This window comes from Rhinolophus ferrumequinum, chromosome 15, assembly GCF_004115265.2.
Source record: "Rhinolophus ferrumequinum isolate MPI-CBG mRhiFer1 chromosome 15, mRhiFer1_v1.p, whole genome shotgun sequence".
Lineage (NCBI taxonomy): Eukaryota > Metazoa > Chordata > Mammalia > Chiroptera > Rhinolophidae > Rhinolophus > Rhinolophus ferrumequinum.
In genome coordinates, this window is record NC_046298.1 from 41,877,932 (window position 1) to 41,893,581 (window position 15,650).

General features: G+C 48.6%; 1 protein-coding gene and 1 long non-coding RNA gene across 3 annotated transcripts in view; both read right to left on the reverse strand.

Moving 5' to 3' along the window:
- Positions 1 to 3,414: 3,414 nt before the first annotated feature.
- On the reverse strand, positions 3,415 to 10,057 carry LOC117034542 (uncharacterized). Its single transcript, XR_004425106.1, has 3 exons — positions 9,473 to 10,057; positions 5,373 to 5,511; positions 3,415 to 4,578 (listed from the first exon to the last, which is right to left on the reverse strand). It is a non-coding gene; the product is annotated as an uncharacterized LOC117034542 (long non-coding RNA).
- A 724-nt stretch (positions 10,058 to 10,781) lies between these two features.
- Positions 10,782 to 15,650, reverse strand: part of LOC117034540 (optic atrophy 3 protein) — a 43,398-nt gene continuing 38,529 nt past the window's right edge. The window contains exon 2 of one of the 2 annotated variants that reach the window (XM_033127581.1): positions 10,782 to 15,648. In XM_033127581.1, the coding sequence (XP_032983472.1) occupies positions 15,242 to 15,648 (407 nt within the window). In that variant the 3' untranslated portion in view covers positions 10,782 to 15,241. The remainder of the gene's footprint in view (positions 15,649 to 15,650) is intronic. The other variant, XM_033127582.1, reaches the window with a different exon arrangement.

Here is a 15,650-nt window from a genome sequence, read left to right on the forward strand (position 1 = left end):
ATGGGTTAATTGTATGATACGTAAATTCTAGCTTAATAAAGGTATTAAAAACAAAAGAGGAATGCATACAAGGGAGATAAGGCGCAGGAGAAGACTCTCCACCCAGGACTGTCCAGGCCTCATGCTGAGCTATCTGGCCCCCAGGTGAGGTGTTGGTGCTGAGAGAGGAGAGGTGGCGACTGTGTGGCAGTGTGGCCCTGGACCCCGAGGAGCCCAAGTGGAGCTGCTGCAGAGACTTCTACCCCTTCCACCGCCCCACACAGAGGTGCTGCCAAATCAAGGGGAAGTTCTTTGTCATCCCCATAAACCCCAAAAAGTCAGAGGCTGAAGACTGCAGGACATACACCCAGGGAACCCTAGGTAGGTCTCAGCCCCGCTGGCAGCTCCCCTTCTGGTCCTCCTGAGCTCAGGGACCACAGAGACACGTTCTTCTCTCCCTTCTTCCTGGGAGCTCTGCGTTCCATGGAGGGGCATGCCTGCTACTGGACAGGGGGTTCTGTGCCATCAACTTAGCTTCGTCCCAGCTTCTCACTGTGTGACCACGGACAAGTGTCCTGCCCTCTCTGGGCCGAGTCTATCTGTCACCAGGTGAGGGGTATGCACAACAGTTCTCATCCAAAGAGGGAGGCTGTAGTTTTGTGGTCCCTTCCCCTAGCTCCCACAGTGACATGTCTGGGGCGGGGGTGTTCTCTCCCTTTGCAAGTCATCAGGGGCAGCTCCTCTATATTCTGCCCTCTTCTGAGCCCGTACCCGTTCCTAGGCCCCGATCCCTGTGTGTGATGGGAAGTCCCCTGGGTATCCCACAAGAGCATGTGCAGGGGTGGGGGTGGGAGCAAAGAAAGAGGCTCATCTCCGGGTTAGAAGTCAGCAGGTGGAAGTCACGTGAGGGTCACCATACCCTTCAAAGGTCTCACAAGGTCATTTGCAAGGTTGGGAGAAGCTGGGCTGAACCTAGGTTAGTGGTGACCAGTGTATTTGGTTTCTTCTTCTCTATGTATTACAGAACAAAATGAAAATTGCTGACTAGATTTGTGTGCATTCGCACGCAGAGATGCAACCAGCATGATACTGAAAGGCACAAATCATGACCTGGGTTTTGATGAAAAGCAAATTGTACCATTAACAGGCTAGAAATGTGGGCCTTTCTTGTTCCTTCTTTTCCTATTGGCTGATTATATTTTAAATGAGCAGGCAGAAAGAAGTAAGAACAAGAGCGATCTCCTTCCAGAGAAGTACCCACAAGAGGTGGGATGAGAGAAGGTAGAGGTGGGGCTTGTCTCCCCTGCCCCCTCCTTAGCTGAGCCACAACGGGCTTACCCTTGACCTAAGGACGCAGTTCTTGCACCTGCTCATCTGGGACCTGCTTCTGGTGCCCCTCTGCGACCTGGGGGTGGTATCAGCTCTGCTGTGTCCAGTCCCGGGCTGGGTGGGGCCTCAGCGCCCCTCCCTAGATCCCTTCACCCTACCCACACCTGCCCACACTGCCATCCTGCACTGAACTCTCTTCAGCAAACACCACTAACAAAGCAAACAAAAGAAAAACCTCCCACATCTCCCCAGGGCTCTCAAGGGGGCGTTAGCCTGGCCCTTCAGGCCCTGCACAAATCTGCCCCCCACCCCCAGCTCATCCTAGCCCCACTCCTGCTCTGCTCCTACCACTCCCACCACTTCCTGGGCCAAGGGGGTCTTTGCACACGCTGTGCCCTTTTCTAGGACACCTCCCTTCCGGAGGTGCTGCTTAAACGAAGCCCTCTGAGACCCCTTATCAATCGCTTAAAAGACGGATACAGAATGCTTCATCAGAAGATTGATTCCTGCTTTGTACATAGGTGTAACTTATATATAGTGCATAACTTTTTCTCTATACATACACATTTAGGACATGAAACAGCTAAAAGGTAACAATGATTATTTCTGGATACTGGGATTACAGATGATTTTTTTCACTCCATTTTATGTTTTTCAGTGTTTGCTGAGTTTTCTCATAGTGAGTCTGCTCTGCCTTGAAATATGTAGAAAACGATGACTGGGAAACAAAGAAATGATCGGAATGGAATTCCTTTCCGTACTGACTTCTCCAACTCCAGGCTGTTCAGTGTCATCAGCTGTCAGTCATGCAGGGACCTGGGGCCATACCCTCCTTTCCGTGGCCCCAGGCCTTGGGTGATCTGGTCAGCCCCGTATGTTCCGGTACTGGGACGTTAAATTTCTTTCTTTTGCACATACCCTTCTCACTCTCATCTCTGGGCCTTTGCATGTGCTGTTTTCCCCTCTGTACCTGGTCTCTCCTGGACTTCACTCCATGTGCCTTTACCCTTTGCTAATTCTAATCTGTATCCTTTCACTGTAATAAATTTTAACTATATGCATGTTGTCACTCAACAGCCTAGCAGACTGCCCCGCCCCCATATCTTTCCTTAAGGAAAGAAGAGTCTGTGAGACTGTGCATCTCTGGGACTGTATATTTCTCTCTATTTAGTCTCCAAAAGAGGGTTTGCGGCCACTGACGAGTAAGATTCTCCCCAGGGAGGACAACTCAAGCCAGGCGGAACCCCATGGAGATCCCCGATGAGCTACCTTAGAAAGATCTAGGAAGGGGCCTTGTCTCCCCTTCCCCCTGCCTGGGAAAAGCGGCTGCTGGCTCTGACTTTTCCCTCTCACCTAATTGGGAGAAAAGTCTTGAGAGTGATTAAGATTAAGCTTTCTCTCTGCTCAGCTCTGTAAAACAATTTCGACATGTGATGTATGTCCCTTAAAAGAGTTGCAGACCTCACCTCAAGGACTTTCTGCTTCGGCTGTTTGAAGATCAACATAATTGGTTTGGGTTGTTTCTATAACGTGATAAGTGAGTCCCACAGACCGTGCCAAAAACACTGCTACTACTCCCTTGTGTACTTATCAATAAAAACCTCCAGTCGGCTTTATTCTGGCCTCCAGTCTCTGAGAACTGTGAGACCCCTGGCCTTTTGAGATTTAACTGCATTAAGTCTCTGTATGTTTCTTTCTTAAAACTTAACCCAAAGCCGCCCCTTCTCGCACCCTCACTGCCCGTGTTGCGCTGGACGCGACATGCACATCAGACTTTCTAAGTCCTATGAGTTCTTCTAGCAAATTGTCGAACCTGAGGGTGGTTTAGGGGACCCCCCGCAACACAAGGAGATTCAAGGAATCAAAAATATGACTTATGTAAAATCCTTCACACAGTGCCTGGAACGTAAGAAATATGAAATGGAAGCGATTCATTTCCTCTGTGCCTCAGTTTCCTCCTCTGCAAAATAGGAATCATAATCACCCTCCTCTTAGGGTGGGGATGCTTATAACTTGGGGTGAAGTAGCTCTTCCTGAACAAGGGAGGGAAAGTAAGAGCCATAAAGGAAAAGATGGGAAAATCTGGTTTATTAAAATGGGAAAACTTTTGTAGGACAGATGACACCACAAACAAGCATTAAGGACAAGAAAAGCAGGCTTAACTCACAGGAATTCAAACGTCCAGTAAACGGCTGACAATTCACTGGGCACACTAGGGACCTCCAGGGAGGCACAGACCACACACCCCCACGCCAATCTTCTCACCCCAAGGCTCCAAAGAGAGGTTTGCCAGAAAGTATCCCCATCTCAAAGAAAGGTATTGTACACAGAGTCTGCAAAGACCCCCTAGAAAGCACTGGGAGAAAGACTGCCCAGCCTGAAAAAAGTGGATGCGACGCATCACGCAGTGGCCCCAAGTATGTCCACATCCCATTGCCCAGCACCCGTGGATCTCACTGTACACGGCAAACGGGTCTTTGCAGATGTGATTAAATTAAGGATCTGGAGATGGGGAGATTGTCTTGGATTACCGAGGTGGGTCCTAAATGCAACCTCAAGTGTCCTCAGTGGAGGGAGGCAGGGCGGCCAGGGCGAGATTTGATTACTGTAGTAGGTAGAAGGGAGTGATAAAGACGAAGTGGGACTTTAAGGAAACTGATCAGGCTGGGAGGGCTCCAGGTGGAGCTGAGCTCATGGAAGTTCATGAGCCCACCTAGCCAAACTCCACGGTCCTAACTTCCTTTTCATAAAACTCTATGGTTCCTGTCTCCCTGACACAGGCCAATGTGCGCACATAGTTTGCTAGATCTGCACGTGCAGGTGCTGAGTGGCAGCCCTTTTTCCTTTCTCTTATTCCTTTTCCTGAATAAAACTTTTGGTGACAGACTACCTAGACGATATTATTTTTTCAGTTGACAGGTGGCAAGGAAGAAGAAATGTCCACACCCAAATAAATCCCTGGACCATATTGAGTGTTGCCTCATTTGGCGAAAGGGTCTTTGCAGATGTCGTTAATTTAAGGATCTCAAGATGAGCTCACCCTACATTACCCAGGTAGGCCCTGGATCCAGCGACAAGTGTCTTTATAAGAGACAGAAGAGGAGAAGACACAGACACACAGAGAAGGCCATGTGACGCCGGAGGCACAGATGGCAGTGAGCTGGGAGAGGCGGGAAGGATCATCCCCTAGGGCCGTCAGAGGGAGCCCCGCCCTGCCCACGCCTGGATTTCAGCCCAGTGACACTGACTTCCGTTTTCTGGTTGCTGGAACTGTAAGAGAATAAATGTATTGTTTTCAGCCACCAAGTTGGGGGTAATTTGTTACATCAGCCACAGGAAACTAATACAATGGACAAAAAGACTTAAACAGATGCAATTATTATCTTCACAAAAGAAGGTGAGAAGGATGACCAATAAGCACTTATAAAGATGCTGGGCTTCATTATTTATCAGAGAGAGACAAATTAAACCCACAATAAGATACCACTACCTACTTACCAGAATGGTTAAAATTCAAAAGAAAAGAAAGAGAAAAGAGAAGAGAAGATGTCAATATGGAGCACTGTCAGGGATGCAGAACTGGTGGAACTTTCACCCCCGCGTGGGGTGGAGGGCGAGGGAGGGAGTGGGAGGAGAGTGTCATATGGCACAGTCACTTTAAAAAACACCGGCAGTTTCTCCTAAGGGTAAACATACCCTCTTTCTATGACCCAGCAATCCCACACCTAGATATTCCCAAGAGAAATGCATGCAGTGCCCACCAAAGCCTTGCGCCAGGGTCGTCCCAGCAGCTTTGCTCACAGAAGCCAAAGCCTGGAGACAACCTAGTATTGATTGATCGGTTTGCTGGTAAACAAAGTGTGTTACAGTCGACAATGGAACATTACACGACAACAAAAGAGAACACACAATTGCCACACAGAACAGCACAGATGGATCTCTCAGATCTTACACTGAGCAAAAGAAGCCAGGTCCAAAACAACACTGCATACGAGTCCAGTGATACTAAGTCCAGGAACAGGCAAATCCAATCTAGAGAGAGAGATTCCAGAATAGCCGTTTACCTGGGAGGGGTGCTGCCTGGGAAGAAGCAAGAGGGAGACTTCTGGAGCCCAGGAATGTTGTCTGTCTGGATCTGGGTGTTGGTTACACGTGCATACCCCTCTGTGAGAATTCATTCAGTTTAGGTACTTCACTGTATGTCTGTTTTATCCCAATCAAGAAAAAAAAATTAGAAGAAAAGGGAAACATCCAATAAGGAAAATGACTCAAGGTGAGACACAGCTTTGACAATCTGGAAAAAAATAAATTGCTTAATAAAATGTGAACTATAAAGGTGTGATTACTCTTTGGACACATACTACTTAAATGTTCTGTCAAAATACCCACATCCAGAATGAGAAATTACTTTTTCTTCCCAGGCAACATTGCAGAAAGCCACGAGAAGTCTCTTGAAAATCCAGGCCCTCCACACCCCCAGCAAAGTGAAGTAGGTTTGTCCTTTCTTCCTTTTTTTTTTTTAAGGAGGGCACAGCTTACAGTGCCCCATGTGGGGATCAGATCGAACTGGCAACCTTGGTGTTATTAGCACCACACTCTAACCAACTGAGCTAACTGGCCATCCCAGTTTTGTCCTTTCTTTAACTGGGAGATCACAATTACTCAAGACGAGCCATCAGAGAGATTGTGGGAGTGTGTTAGTTTCCTGTACCTGCTGTAACATATTACCATAAACTTGATGGCTTAAAATCACAGAAAGTTATCCTCTCACAGTTCTGGAGGACAGAAGTCCAAAATCAGCATTGTTGGGCCAAAACCAAGGTGTCAGCTGGGCCACGCTTCCTCCAAGAGCTCCAGGGAAAGTCCCTTCTTTCAGCTTGCCTCTTCCTGCTTCTGGTGGCTGCTGGCGTTCCTTGGCTGGTGTCCGCATCACTCCAATCTCTGCCGCCATCTTCACATCACCTTCTCCTGTGTGTGGGTAATCTCCCTCCCACAGTCTCTTAGGACCACACTGATAGCTTTTAGGACCCAGCTGCATAATGCAGAAAAATCTCTTCATCTCAAGATCTTTAACTTTATCACATCTGCAAAACTTTTTATTACGTAAGGCCACAGTCACAGGTGCCAGGGATTAAGACCTGAGCTCTTTGGATGTCACTCACCATTCAGCCAGCTACAGGGTGGAAGGGCCTGGAGGCTACCAGCTGGCTGGGATTTGGCCAAGTAACTTGTGACTGTCATGGGTTCACTGACTCAGCGAATGAAGGCATGTCTGAGTGACATAGGCTCCATGACAGAGAGGTCCCTGGCCAACAGCCCAACCAACTTGCCAGCCAGGTGAGTGAACCTCCTTGCAAGCCGACCCTCCAGCCCCTGTCAAGTCTTTGGATGACTGCAGCCCAGCCCAAACCTCATGAGAGACCTCAAGCCAGAACCAGCCAGCGAAGCCCCATCCTAACTTTTGGACCCTCAGCAACCGTGTGAGATAACGAACGTTTATCAGTGTTGTTAAAGTTTGGAGTCATCTGAGCAGTAGCTATCACATGTGGCGAGGGGGTAGGGCATGGGGCTGGAGCTGGGCCCTCTGAGGGACTTCATCCTCACCTGAAATCTTCTCATTTTTCTCAAGGACCCTGCGTGTCTGTGCTATTACACAGCTGGAATGTAATTTAGGAGCTGCGGAGAGCAGAGCCTTCATCACCTACCACTGTCCCTGCTCTGTGCACGACGAGCCGAGCACCAGCTCCCATGTGACTGCGGGCGCCTCAAATGAGAGGCAGACGTCTGGTGATGCAGCATCCAGCCGCATGGCCCGAGGAGGTGCTCCCGCTTGAGTGGGACCTGGTAATCCTGGGGTGCTAAGGTCTGGAAGACAAGCTCTGACCTCAGCCTAGAAGGCCCCCCAACTCTAAACTGGCAGATTCTTCCCACAAGGTACTTCCTCTAAAACACTTTGAAGGTAATACATGACATTCACCTGCCACATGGAAAGACTGACGCTGGCTGTTAGTCCCACCAGCGAAATTCTCAGTGTGTCTTGTTTTTAACATGGGGTAATAAGCAGACCCCAGTCCTAGAGGCTTGGAGGAATTCAGTGGGGCTGTGATGAAGTGCGCTGACCTCCCAGCTTGGTGCTAAGCAGTCAATACATGTACAGTATTAGTGTTATTTCACTCTATGGGACTTAGACGTCCTGGAGGAAACAGGACACCTAAGACAAAAGAAACAAATCAATCTTGCAACAAAAAGACAGCTTTTTTTTTTTTTAAAGGAAGTTGAGAAGCTGTTTCAGAAATTCATTTCAACAATAGATAAGTGGACACACAAACTGGAACATCCATTCAATGGAATATTGTTCAGCAATAAAAAGAAATGAGCTCTCAAGCCACAAAAGGAAATGGAAGAAACTTAAATGCACATGATTAAGGGAAAGAAGCCAATCTGAAAAGGCTGCATACTGTATGATTCCAACTATATGACATTCTGGCAAAACTACGGAGACAATAAAAAGATCCGAGGTTGCCAGAGGTTGAGGGGAGGGAGCGTGGAGCACAGAGGATTTTCCGGGCAGTGAAACCATTCTTAGGATGCTCTAATGGTGGCTACATGTCATGACACATTTGTCCAAATCCACAGAATGTACACCACCAAGAGTGAGCCTTAATGTACATTACGTTTCTATATAATGTATTAGTAATGTATCAATATCGATTCATCAATTGTAACAAATATACCACACTAGTGCCAGATGTTAAAAATAGGGATGTATGTGGGGGGGTCGGGGGGCAGGGATATATGGGAACTCTTTGTACTTCTTGCTCAATTTTTCTGTAAACCTAAAACTCCTCCAAAAAGGTCTATTAATTTTTAAAAATGCATATCAAGGAGCAAAGGCACAAGAATAACTCAGATAAGTTTGAAACTAAGAACAAGACTGCCAAGTTGCCTAGAAGAGACCAAAATTATTTTCAGATTCTTGTCATTCAAACGCAATGGTGATGCCAGAACAAGACTGAGAAAGAGGTGCTGGTGGAGGGAACACAGGGTGCAGCTCGCCCAGTTTCAGGGGAGGAGGGAAAGAATGGATTATCCTACACACTTTGAGACATTTATTTGAAAACTGAAGAATGCAGATCCTGACCTGACCCATCAAAAAACAAAACAAACCATAATGAATAATCCCAATGAATGACTTAAGCACAAAGAAAACTTGAACAGGGAATACTGTCAATGGTATTGTAATAGCGATGTATGGTGTCAGATGAGTAGGAGACTTGTTGGGGTTACCACTTCGTGAGATGTGTAAATGTCTAATCACTATGTTGTTTTGTACATCTAAAGCTAATAATAATAGTAAGAAACCTTGAATAAAGTATTAGAAGAAAAAAAAAGTATTAGAAGAAAGTAGCGTTGAAGATATAAATCCTTGAGGTAGAGAAGCTCTCCTCAAATCAAGGATGAAAACACAAATTCCTGAAAGGAAAAAGACTAATAAATTTGGTTACTTAAAAATGAAAAACTTCAGTAGGACAAAACACACCAGTAGCAAATGTTAAAGGGACAGACAGTGAAAACAGGCATTTTTCAAAAGCAATACAAATGTCACGCCCAGTAAGTGGCTGAAAAGATGCCCAATTTTCAGGTAAGCGGGAAGATGCAAATTAAAACAATGAAATTCCATCATGCACTTCTATGGTTTAAAAACAAGTTTGATTGCAAGTGTTGACAGTTCCTCTGCCACTCCGAGCTTTTAGGGGTCATTTTTACATTAACTATAAGCCTTTTTAAGATATTCAATTCTTTCAGCTCTTGATATCTCCCTACGGAAAGGTGCGTGCCAGCGAGAGACACATGCAGATGGCTTAGTGTCACAAGAGGAAAGAAGTGGACACGGCAGTGCCCACACAGCGGGGGTCCTAAGTGAGCCTGGCATGGCCAGGCCACTCCTGAAAGGGGTCTGCCAAAGGTCCCCTAGCCTAGAGACAGGACTCCTTTCAGGAAAAGGACTTGGGTTTCTCCGAAATGGCTGAACTTTAATGATGAGACTGGCTGTGCAATTTAGAAAAAATAAATACCAAGGTGTGGGGATGTGCCCTCCGAGTGAGGCGGGCATCTTGGACGTGACGCAGCCCTCAGTGCCCCCCAGATCCACATCAGCCCTTACCTGGCAGAGGCACCTTTGGGAGCCTGGCCTGGGACTGCCTGGGACCCTAAGACCATGGTCCCACGTCCAAGCCCACCACGTCCATTTGCCTCCTTTCTTCAGGTTGTCCCAAATGGACACCAGGAGTGTCCCTGATGGAGGAGTAGAGGAAATGAAGAATGTTACACAGCAGGATGAACTCAGTGACGTCACATGTTAGTAAAGGCGAGGACTGTCTTTCCAGCCCCAGAATAACAACAGCCTGCCAGATGGCACCCAAATCTGAGGCCACCAGGGGGTAGGAAAGAGCCGGCTATCAGTAGCTTCTCATACCTGGTTCTGCTGGACACTCACCATCTCAGGATTTGCCAACGTGTCCCTACTAGGTGCACAGAGCAAAAATCTAGAAGCCATCAGCTGACTCTCCACATCCCATCGCTCAGCAAAGCCTGTCTTCTCCACCTCTGAGATATTAATATGCCCAAAGTTCCCCTTCTTCCTACCTCCAGTGTCTGCCTGGCCCAGCTACCATCACCTCCCACCTGGATAATCACAGTCGCCTCTTTGCGGGGCTGGTGGCTTTCCGCTTTGCCCTGCATAGGCTGCTCCCCACGTGGCTGTCATAGCAGGAATCCTGTGGGAGAAAAAACGTCAGCTCACGTCCCTCCTCTGCTCAGACCCTTCCTGTGGCTACCGCCTCGCTCTGAGTAAAAGGCAAAGTCTTTACCGAGGCCCAAGGCGGCCCACTTTAGGTATGTTTGTATAATATATATAGGAATAAGCTTTTATGAGATAGAATAAAATAGAACAGAAACTAACAGAGTGCACTGCATGTGGTAAGGGCAAGTATTGTTAAGCAAAACTTTTGTTCTAACAAGATATCTAAAATGTATGTTATTAACATAAAATCCATGTGTTATGTAACACATACAATAGGTTTTATATGTTTATAATACATATTAAGTACATATATATATATATATATCTGTAGCTTTTCTTTATGAACTGGAATACAATAAAAAAATCAGACTGCACTGCACATATTAAGGGTAATTATTTAGTTGGACTTTCATTCCAAAAATATATACTGGGGTGCCAACAAATGTATACAAGTGGACACTTTGGTCAATGTTTCTCAAGCAGTAGTTCGCCGTAATCAGAAGTGTCTGGACACTGATGGTAACCACTTTGAGCACCTCCTGTAATTGCAGAAGTCAAATGTGACTTGTATTCATCTTTTGGAATCGGTATATATTGAGTATTACAATTTTAATAGTTTTCCTTTCTTAAAGTGTGTATAAATTTTTTGGCACCATATATATGTGTACACACACATGTTACATAAAATTTATATTCCATTATAGATTATGTCACATAATGCATGAATTATGAGGTATTCATAATACATATTTAGGGTGAATTAAAATTATTACGTAAGTATGCATGTTGTGGATTACATAGTCTATATGTCATAGATTGAGATGGAGACTGAGATCTGTGTGCCGTAGGGTTGTTGCGGAGTCTCTGGGAACGGCTCCTGTGGGTGGGGAGTGAACAAAGCAGGGTTGGGCAGAGAGAAGCTGAAGTGGATGCAGGCCCAACAGTTGATCCGATGGGGTGCCTGGAGCTGCTGTGACCCTCCAGAGTTGTGCCAAGCCGACTTGTTCTCCTGACCCCCTCCTCATCCCTCTCCTTGCTTACTCTCTTCCAGGGCTGGTAAACTCTTTATGCAAAGGGCTAGACAGTAAATATTTTCCTCTTTGAAGGCCAAATGATATCTATCGCAAATACTCAACTCTGCCATTTAGTGCAAAGGCAGACATAGAAAACATATAACGGCTGAGTGTGGCTGCTTTCCAATAAATCTTTATTTACAAAGACAGGCAGTGGGTTGCTGGATCTGGCCTGAGGACCTCAGTCCACCAACCCCCACTCTATTCTGGTAACAGAAATCCTTGCTGTTCCAGAAACAGGCGGACCCCATACTGGCCTCAGGGCCTTTATACATGCTAATAACCTTCTCAGTCCTTCGGGGCTTGTCTCAAACGTGGCCTCCTCTGACACTCCTCTGACCCTGTCTTGCACTGGATTTCAGCTCCATAGTGGTGGGGACATTGTCCTGTTCCCGATTTATTCCCAGCTACTAGAACAGGGCCAGGCATGCAGTAGGTGCTCAATACACGTGTTTAACGAGCAGGTGGATGATGCCCACTCAGTTCTCCTTTGGGCATGCTTCTCCTCTCCCTCTGTCCACTGGGGCTGGGGGCCCCAGCCTGGCCACACAGCGTCACAGGGGCTCGTGCAGGGATGGCTGGATGAGCCAGTGGATCAGGCAGCAGCTTTATGAAGTCCGTTTGATTCTGCGGTGGCTCTTGCCAGGCGACAGCCTACCAGGCAGGGAAACCAACACAGGGGACAAAGGGCCTGCCAGGAAATGGGAGAGGCAGAACCCTCGGACGTGGCGGGAGGCTTTTGTGAGACAGTGTGCATGGGTTTCTCTGTGCTTTACTCCCGAAAGCCCTGAGTCCCGCAGGAGGGGAGGTGTCTAGAATCAGCTTGGCTCCTTCTTCCCAAATAACCTGGGGTGGGGCAGGCAACACTGGAAGAGAAATGTGTGTGTGTGCATCTGTCTGTCCCCCTACTGGACTGTGAGCCTTGAGGGCAGGGTGGGGGCTGTCATGGTCCCCACTGGGAACGCACACAGCACCGGGCAGGGCAGGGCACACAGTAGGCACCTGGGGGACAGGTTCTTGAATGAAAGAATAAACGAAGAATTCTTTCCCTAAGGTTGACGGGTTTTTCAAATATGAAAAAAAATACATCAATTTGAAGACAACCAACTTGAATTACAAATTTATTCTAACCCCTCTCCCCAAGTCGCAAATGTATACAAACTTTTGCTAGAAGGAAGCCAGAGGGATAAACCCTCCATCCTCTGGCCTCGTGCACTGTGAGAGGCGGTTCCTTCCACTTGCACACACCCGCTCACACCCACCACCCGGGGGGTGAAGCTGTTGCATCCCTCAGGTCTGGCTACAGGTCAGGGCACGTGACAGCTAGGTTTTGAATCTCACAGACATTAGGGCCGTGCTACATCAGAGGCAAAATGGAGCGGGGGTTAGAGGCTTGCACTCTGGTCCAGATTGACTGTCTTCACGTCCCACCTCCACCTCTTCTCTGCCTGTGTGACCTTGGGCAGGTGATTTGCCTTCTCTGTGCCTCAGTTTCCTCACGAAATGAAAAACATAATGTTATTGGGGTATATAAATCCCTCAAACAGTGCCCAGCACCTAACCAGAGCTCAATAAACTCCATCTGTTAGAATGACTGCTATTTACCATCCCTGGGCCTCCCGGCCTCCAGCAACCTGTGCTCCAGAGATATCAGTGCCAGAGTGGACCCCCAGGGGTAACCATGGAAACCAGGCACCGAGCCTGCTCACCTGGCTCTGTCCATCACCCTTTCATGCAGTGGTATCTCTCTTGCCTTTACCCTTCATCATTTAACCCAATTGGGACACCTGCAAAGACACCCCCCCCCAGCTCCCTCTACACCAGCTTCTCCCCCTCTTCTACAAGGAATTCAGATGATGTTTCAGAACCCCAGTTTCCTGGTTTTCTATCTGCGTAGGTCTTGCGTCCAGATCATTTTTAAACCCCTGGGGAAGTGAGGTGAGGAGGTGAGAGAAAACCTGTCTCTCCCGTTTCTTGGAAAGGGGCCCCGGTGGAATGACTCTAACTCCGCTCACTAAAATGCTCAGTCTCGGGTGTGATGTGGGGCTGCTCTGACAGGGGATGGAGGGACCCCACGCCCGACACTGCCCCTCCCCCACTCGGCCTCCCTCTTCTCTTCCTCCTCCTCGCCCTGCACCTAGGAAAATCTGGACGCCTCTGTCTCCCCAGTGAAACCTGTTCTTCACGGGCTTCGTAGCCTTGGACAAGTCCCTTTGCTTCCCTTGGGCCTCAGTTTCCCCATCTGAGAGAGTTCACAGGATGACGCTCTGCCCATTCACCCCCATCAGATCTCTCAGCTTCTCCCCTGATTTTAATGAGCTTGGTACCCATTTTGAAGATCCATATCATGGCTCTCAGACACATCCTTAACATGAGTCCCTCATCCCGGGGCTCCTTAAACATCTACAGTCTGAAAAACAGAATGCATACTGCTGGGGCCCACAGCCCTCCCTGCTTCAGGGGTGAGTCCTGGAAGAGAAACCAAGTTGTGAAGGGTAGTTCCTGGACTGTTCCTTTAACCCGTTTGGAAGGCTGAATGTCCCACGGGGTTGTCAGCAGTCACAGAATACTCTCGGAGTGGGGAGGTACAGTGGGTTGAATGCTGCGCCCCCAAAGGTGTCTACATCCTAACCCATGGAACCTGTGAATGCGAATTTACTTGGAAAAAGGGTATTTATAGGTGGAATTAAGAATCTCTAAGTGAAACCATCCTAGATTTAGAGTGGCCCTACATCCAATGCCCAGGTATCTTTGTAAGAGACAGAAAAGGAGAAGGCTGTGGAGATGGAGGCAGAGACTGGAGATAGGCAGCCACAAGCCCAGAACACCTGGAGCCCCCAGAAGCTGGAAGAGGCAATGAAGGACCTTCCGCTAGAGCCTTCAGAGGGGGTGCAGCCCTGCTGACCCTTAATTTTGGATCTGTGGCCTCTAGAACTGTGACAGAATAAATTCTTGTGGTTTTAAGCCACCAGGTTTGTGGTAATTTGTTACAGCAGCCTTAGGAAACTACCAAAGAAGGTAAGACCAACAAGTGGCCTAGTCCAATGGGATGGAGGTGGGGTTTGGGGTTTTGGGAGGCAGAAGGTACCACTGCACGAATGGGGGGCTATTGGACCAGTCCAGAGTCCCAGGGGTGGAGGGCAAGAGCACAGATCGACAGATTTAAATGAAACATGGGGGATGTGATCATCTAATCCATGGCCGGCAGTCCCCGAGAGGCCAATGAAAAAGAGTGGGAAAGGTCAGAAAGGACATGTCAGGAAAGGCCCATGGACTTTGGGGACAGGCAAACAGGAAGCTGAGGCTGAGAGACAGGATGGAATAGCCCTAGGTAGGATCAATGTTTTCACCACCAAAGCGGGGTTGGGAGGGCACTGCCTGAGAAGACTGGACAGCCACTCCGGGGGTTGTGCCATAGACTGAAGGATGAGGGGGGTTGTTGGAATATTCCACTTGGGGTCTCGAGGGAAGATATCAAGGATCAGATTAAGGGTACAATATTCCGTGGATCAACTGCAAGCCAGGATCCTTTTTTCCCCTCAAAAAGGGGATGATGCCCAGCTACAGAGCACCTCAGAAGGTGAGAGGGTCAGAAGTCCACTGAAAGATACTGCATTCCTTACAATGGTCTGTACCAACTGACAAAAAGAAGGGGGTGTCCGGTGTGATACAAGCGTCCCAGGGAAAGGTAACACTGACCAGGTAAATGAGGGATTGACAGGTTGATTGGGCTCAAGTACTGGTTCCATTTTTTCTTCCGCCAGAAGAGTGAGCTGTTGTCCTGCTGGCTGGGACATTGTAGGTCTGCGTGGTGTGGGGAGGGGTTGGAGAGATGAGCACTGTGGACTGTACCAATGAGCTAGAGGTTGGAGGGGGCTATGTTGGAAGCTTCACAGTCCCAGTGGAAGATACCACTGGTCAACAGAGGGTGACCAAAGCCCAAGTTCCATCAAGATCCCGGTGGTTTCCGCTGGGCCAGCACAGGCAGGGGTAGCGCGGGGAGAAGGCCACATCAGGGCACACATGGCCACATCCAAGTTCAGGCTTCAGCATCCTCCTATTTCTCGGATGTGGATATCGCCTGGGGCGCGGAGGGCGCATCGCCGTCCCGGGCACAGAGCTGGGCGCGCACCTCTTGCATCTGCGCCCGCAGCTCCTCCAAGGCGCCGGGCGGCGGTGTCGCCTGCATCTGCGCCTGCAGGGCCTCAAAAGCTAGTGCCAGGCGGCCCACCTCGTCCTGCATCGCGTCCCAAGCGGCGCGCTGCTCCTCCTCCTTGTGGCGCTGGTTCGTCTGGTGGCGCCAGTACTCCAGCACCATGCAGCCGCCGCCCACGATGAAAATGGTGGCCTCGCCCAGCAGCTCGGCGCCCAGATCGGCGGCCGCAGCCTCGTTCAGCGGCTTGATGACCGTGCCCCGGAAGCCCATGATGCGCATCTTGGTCCGCATCTCCACCCAGTGGTACACT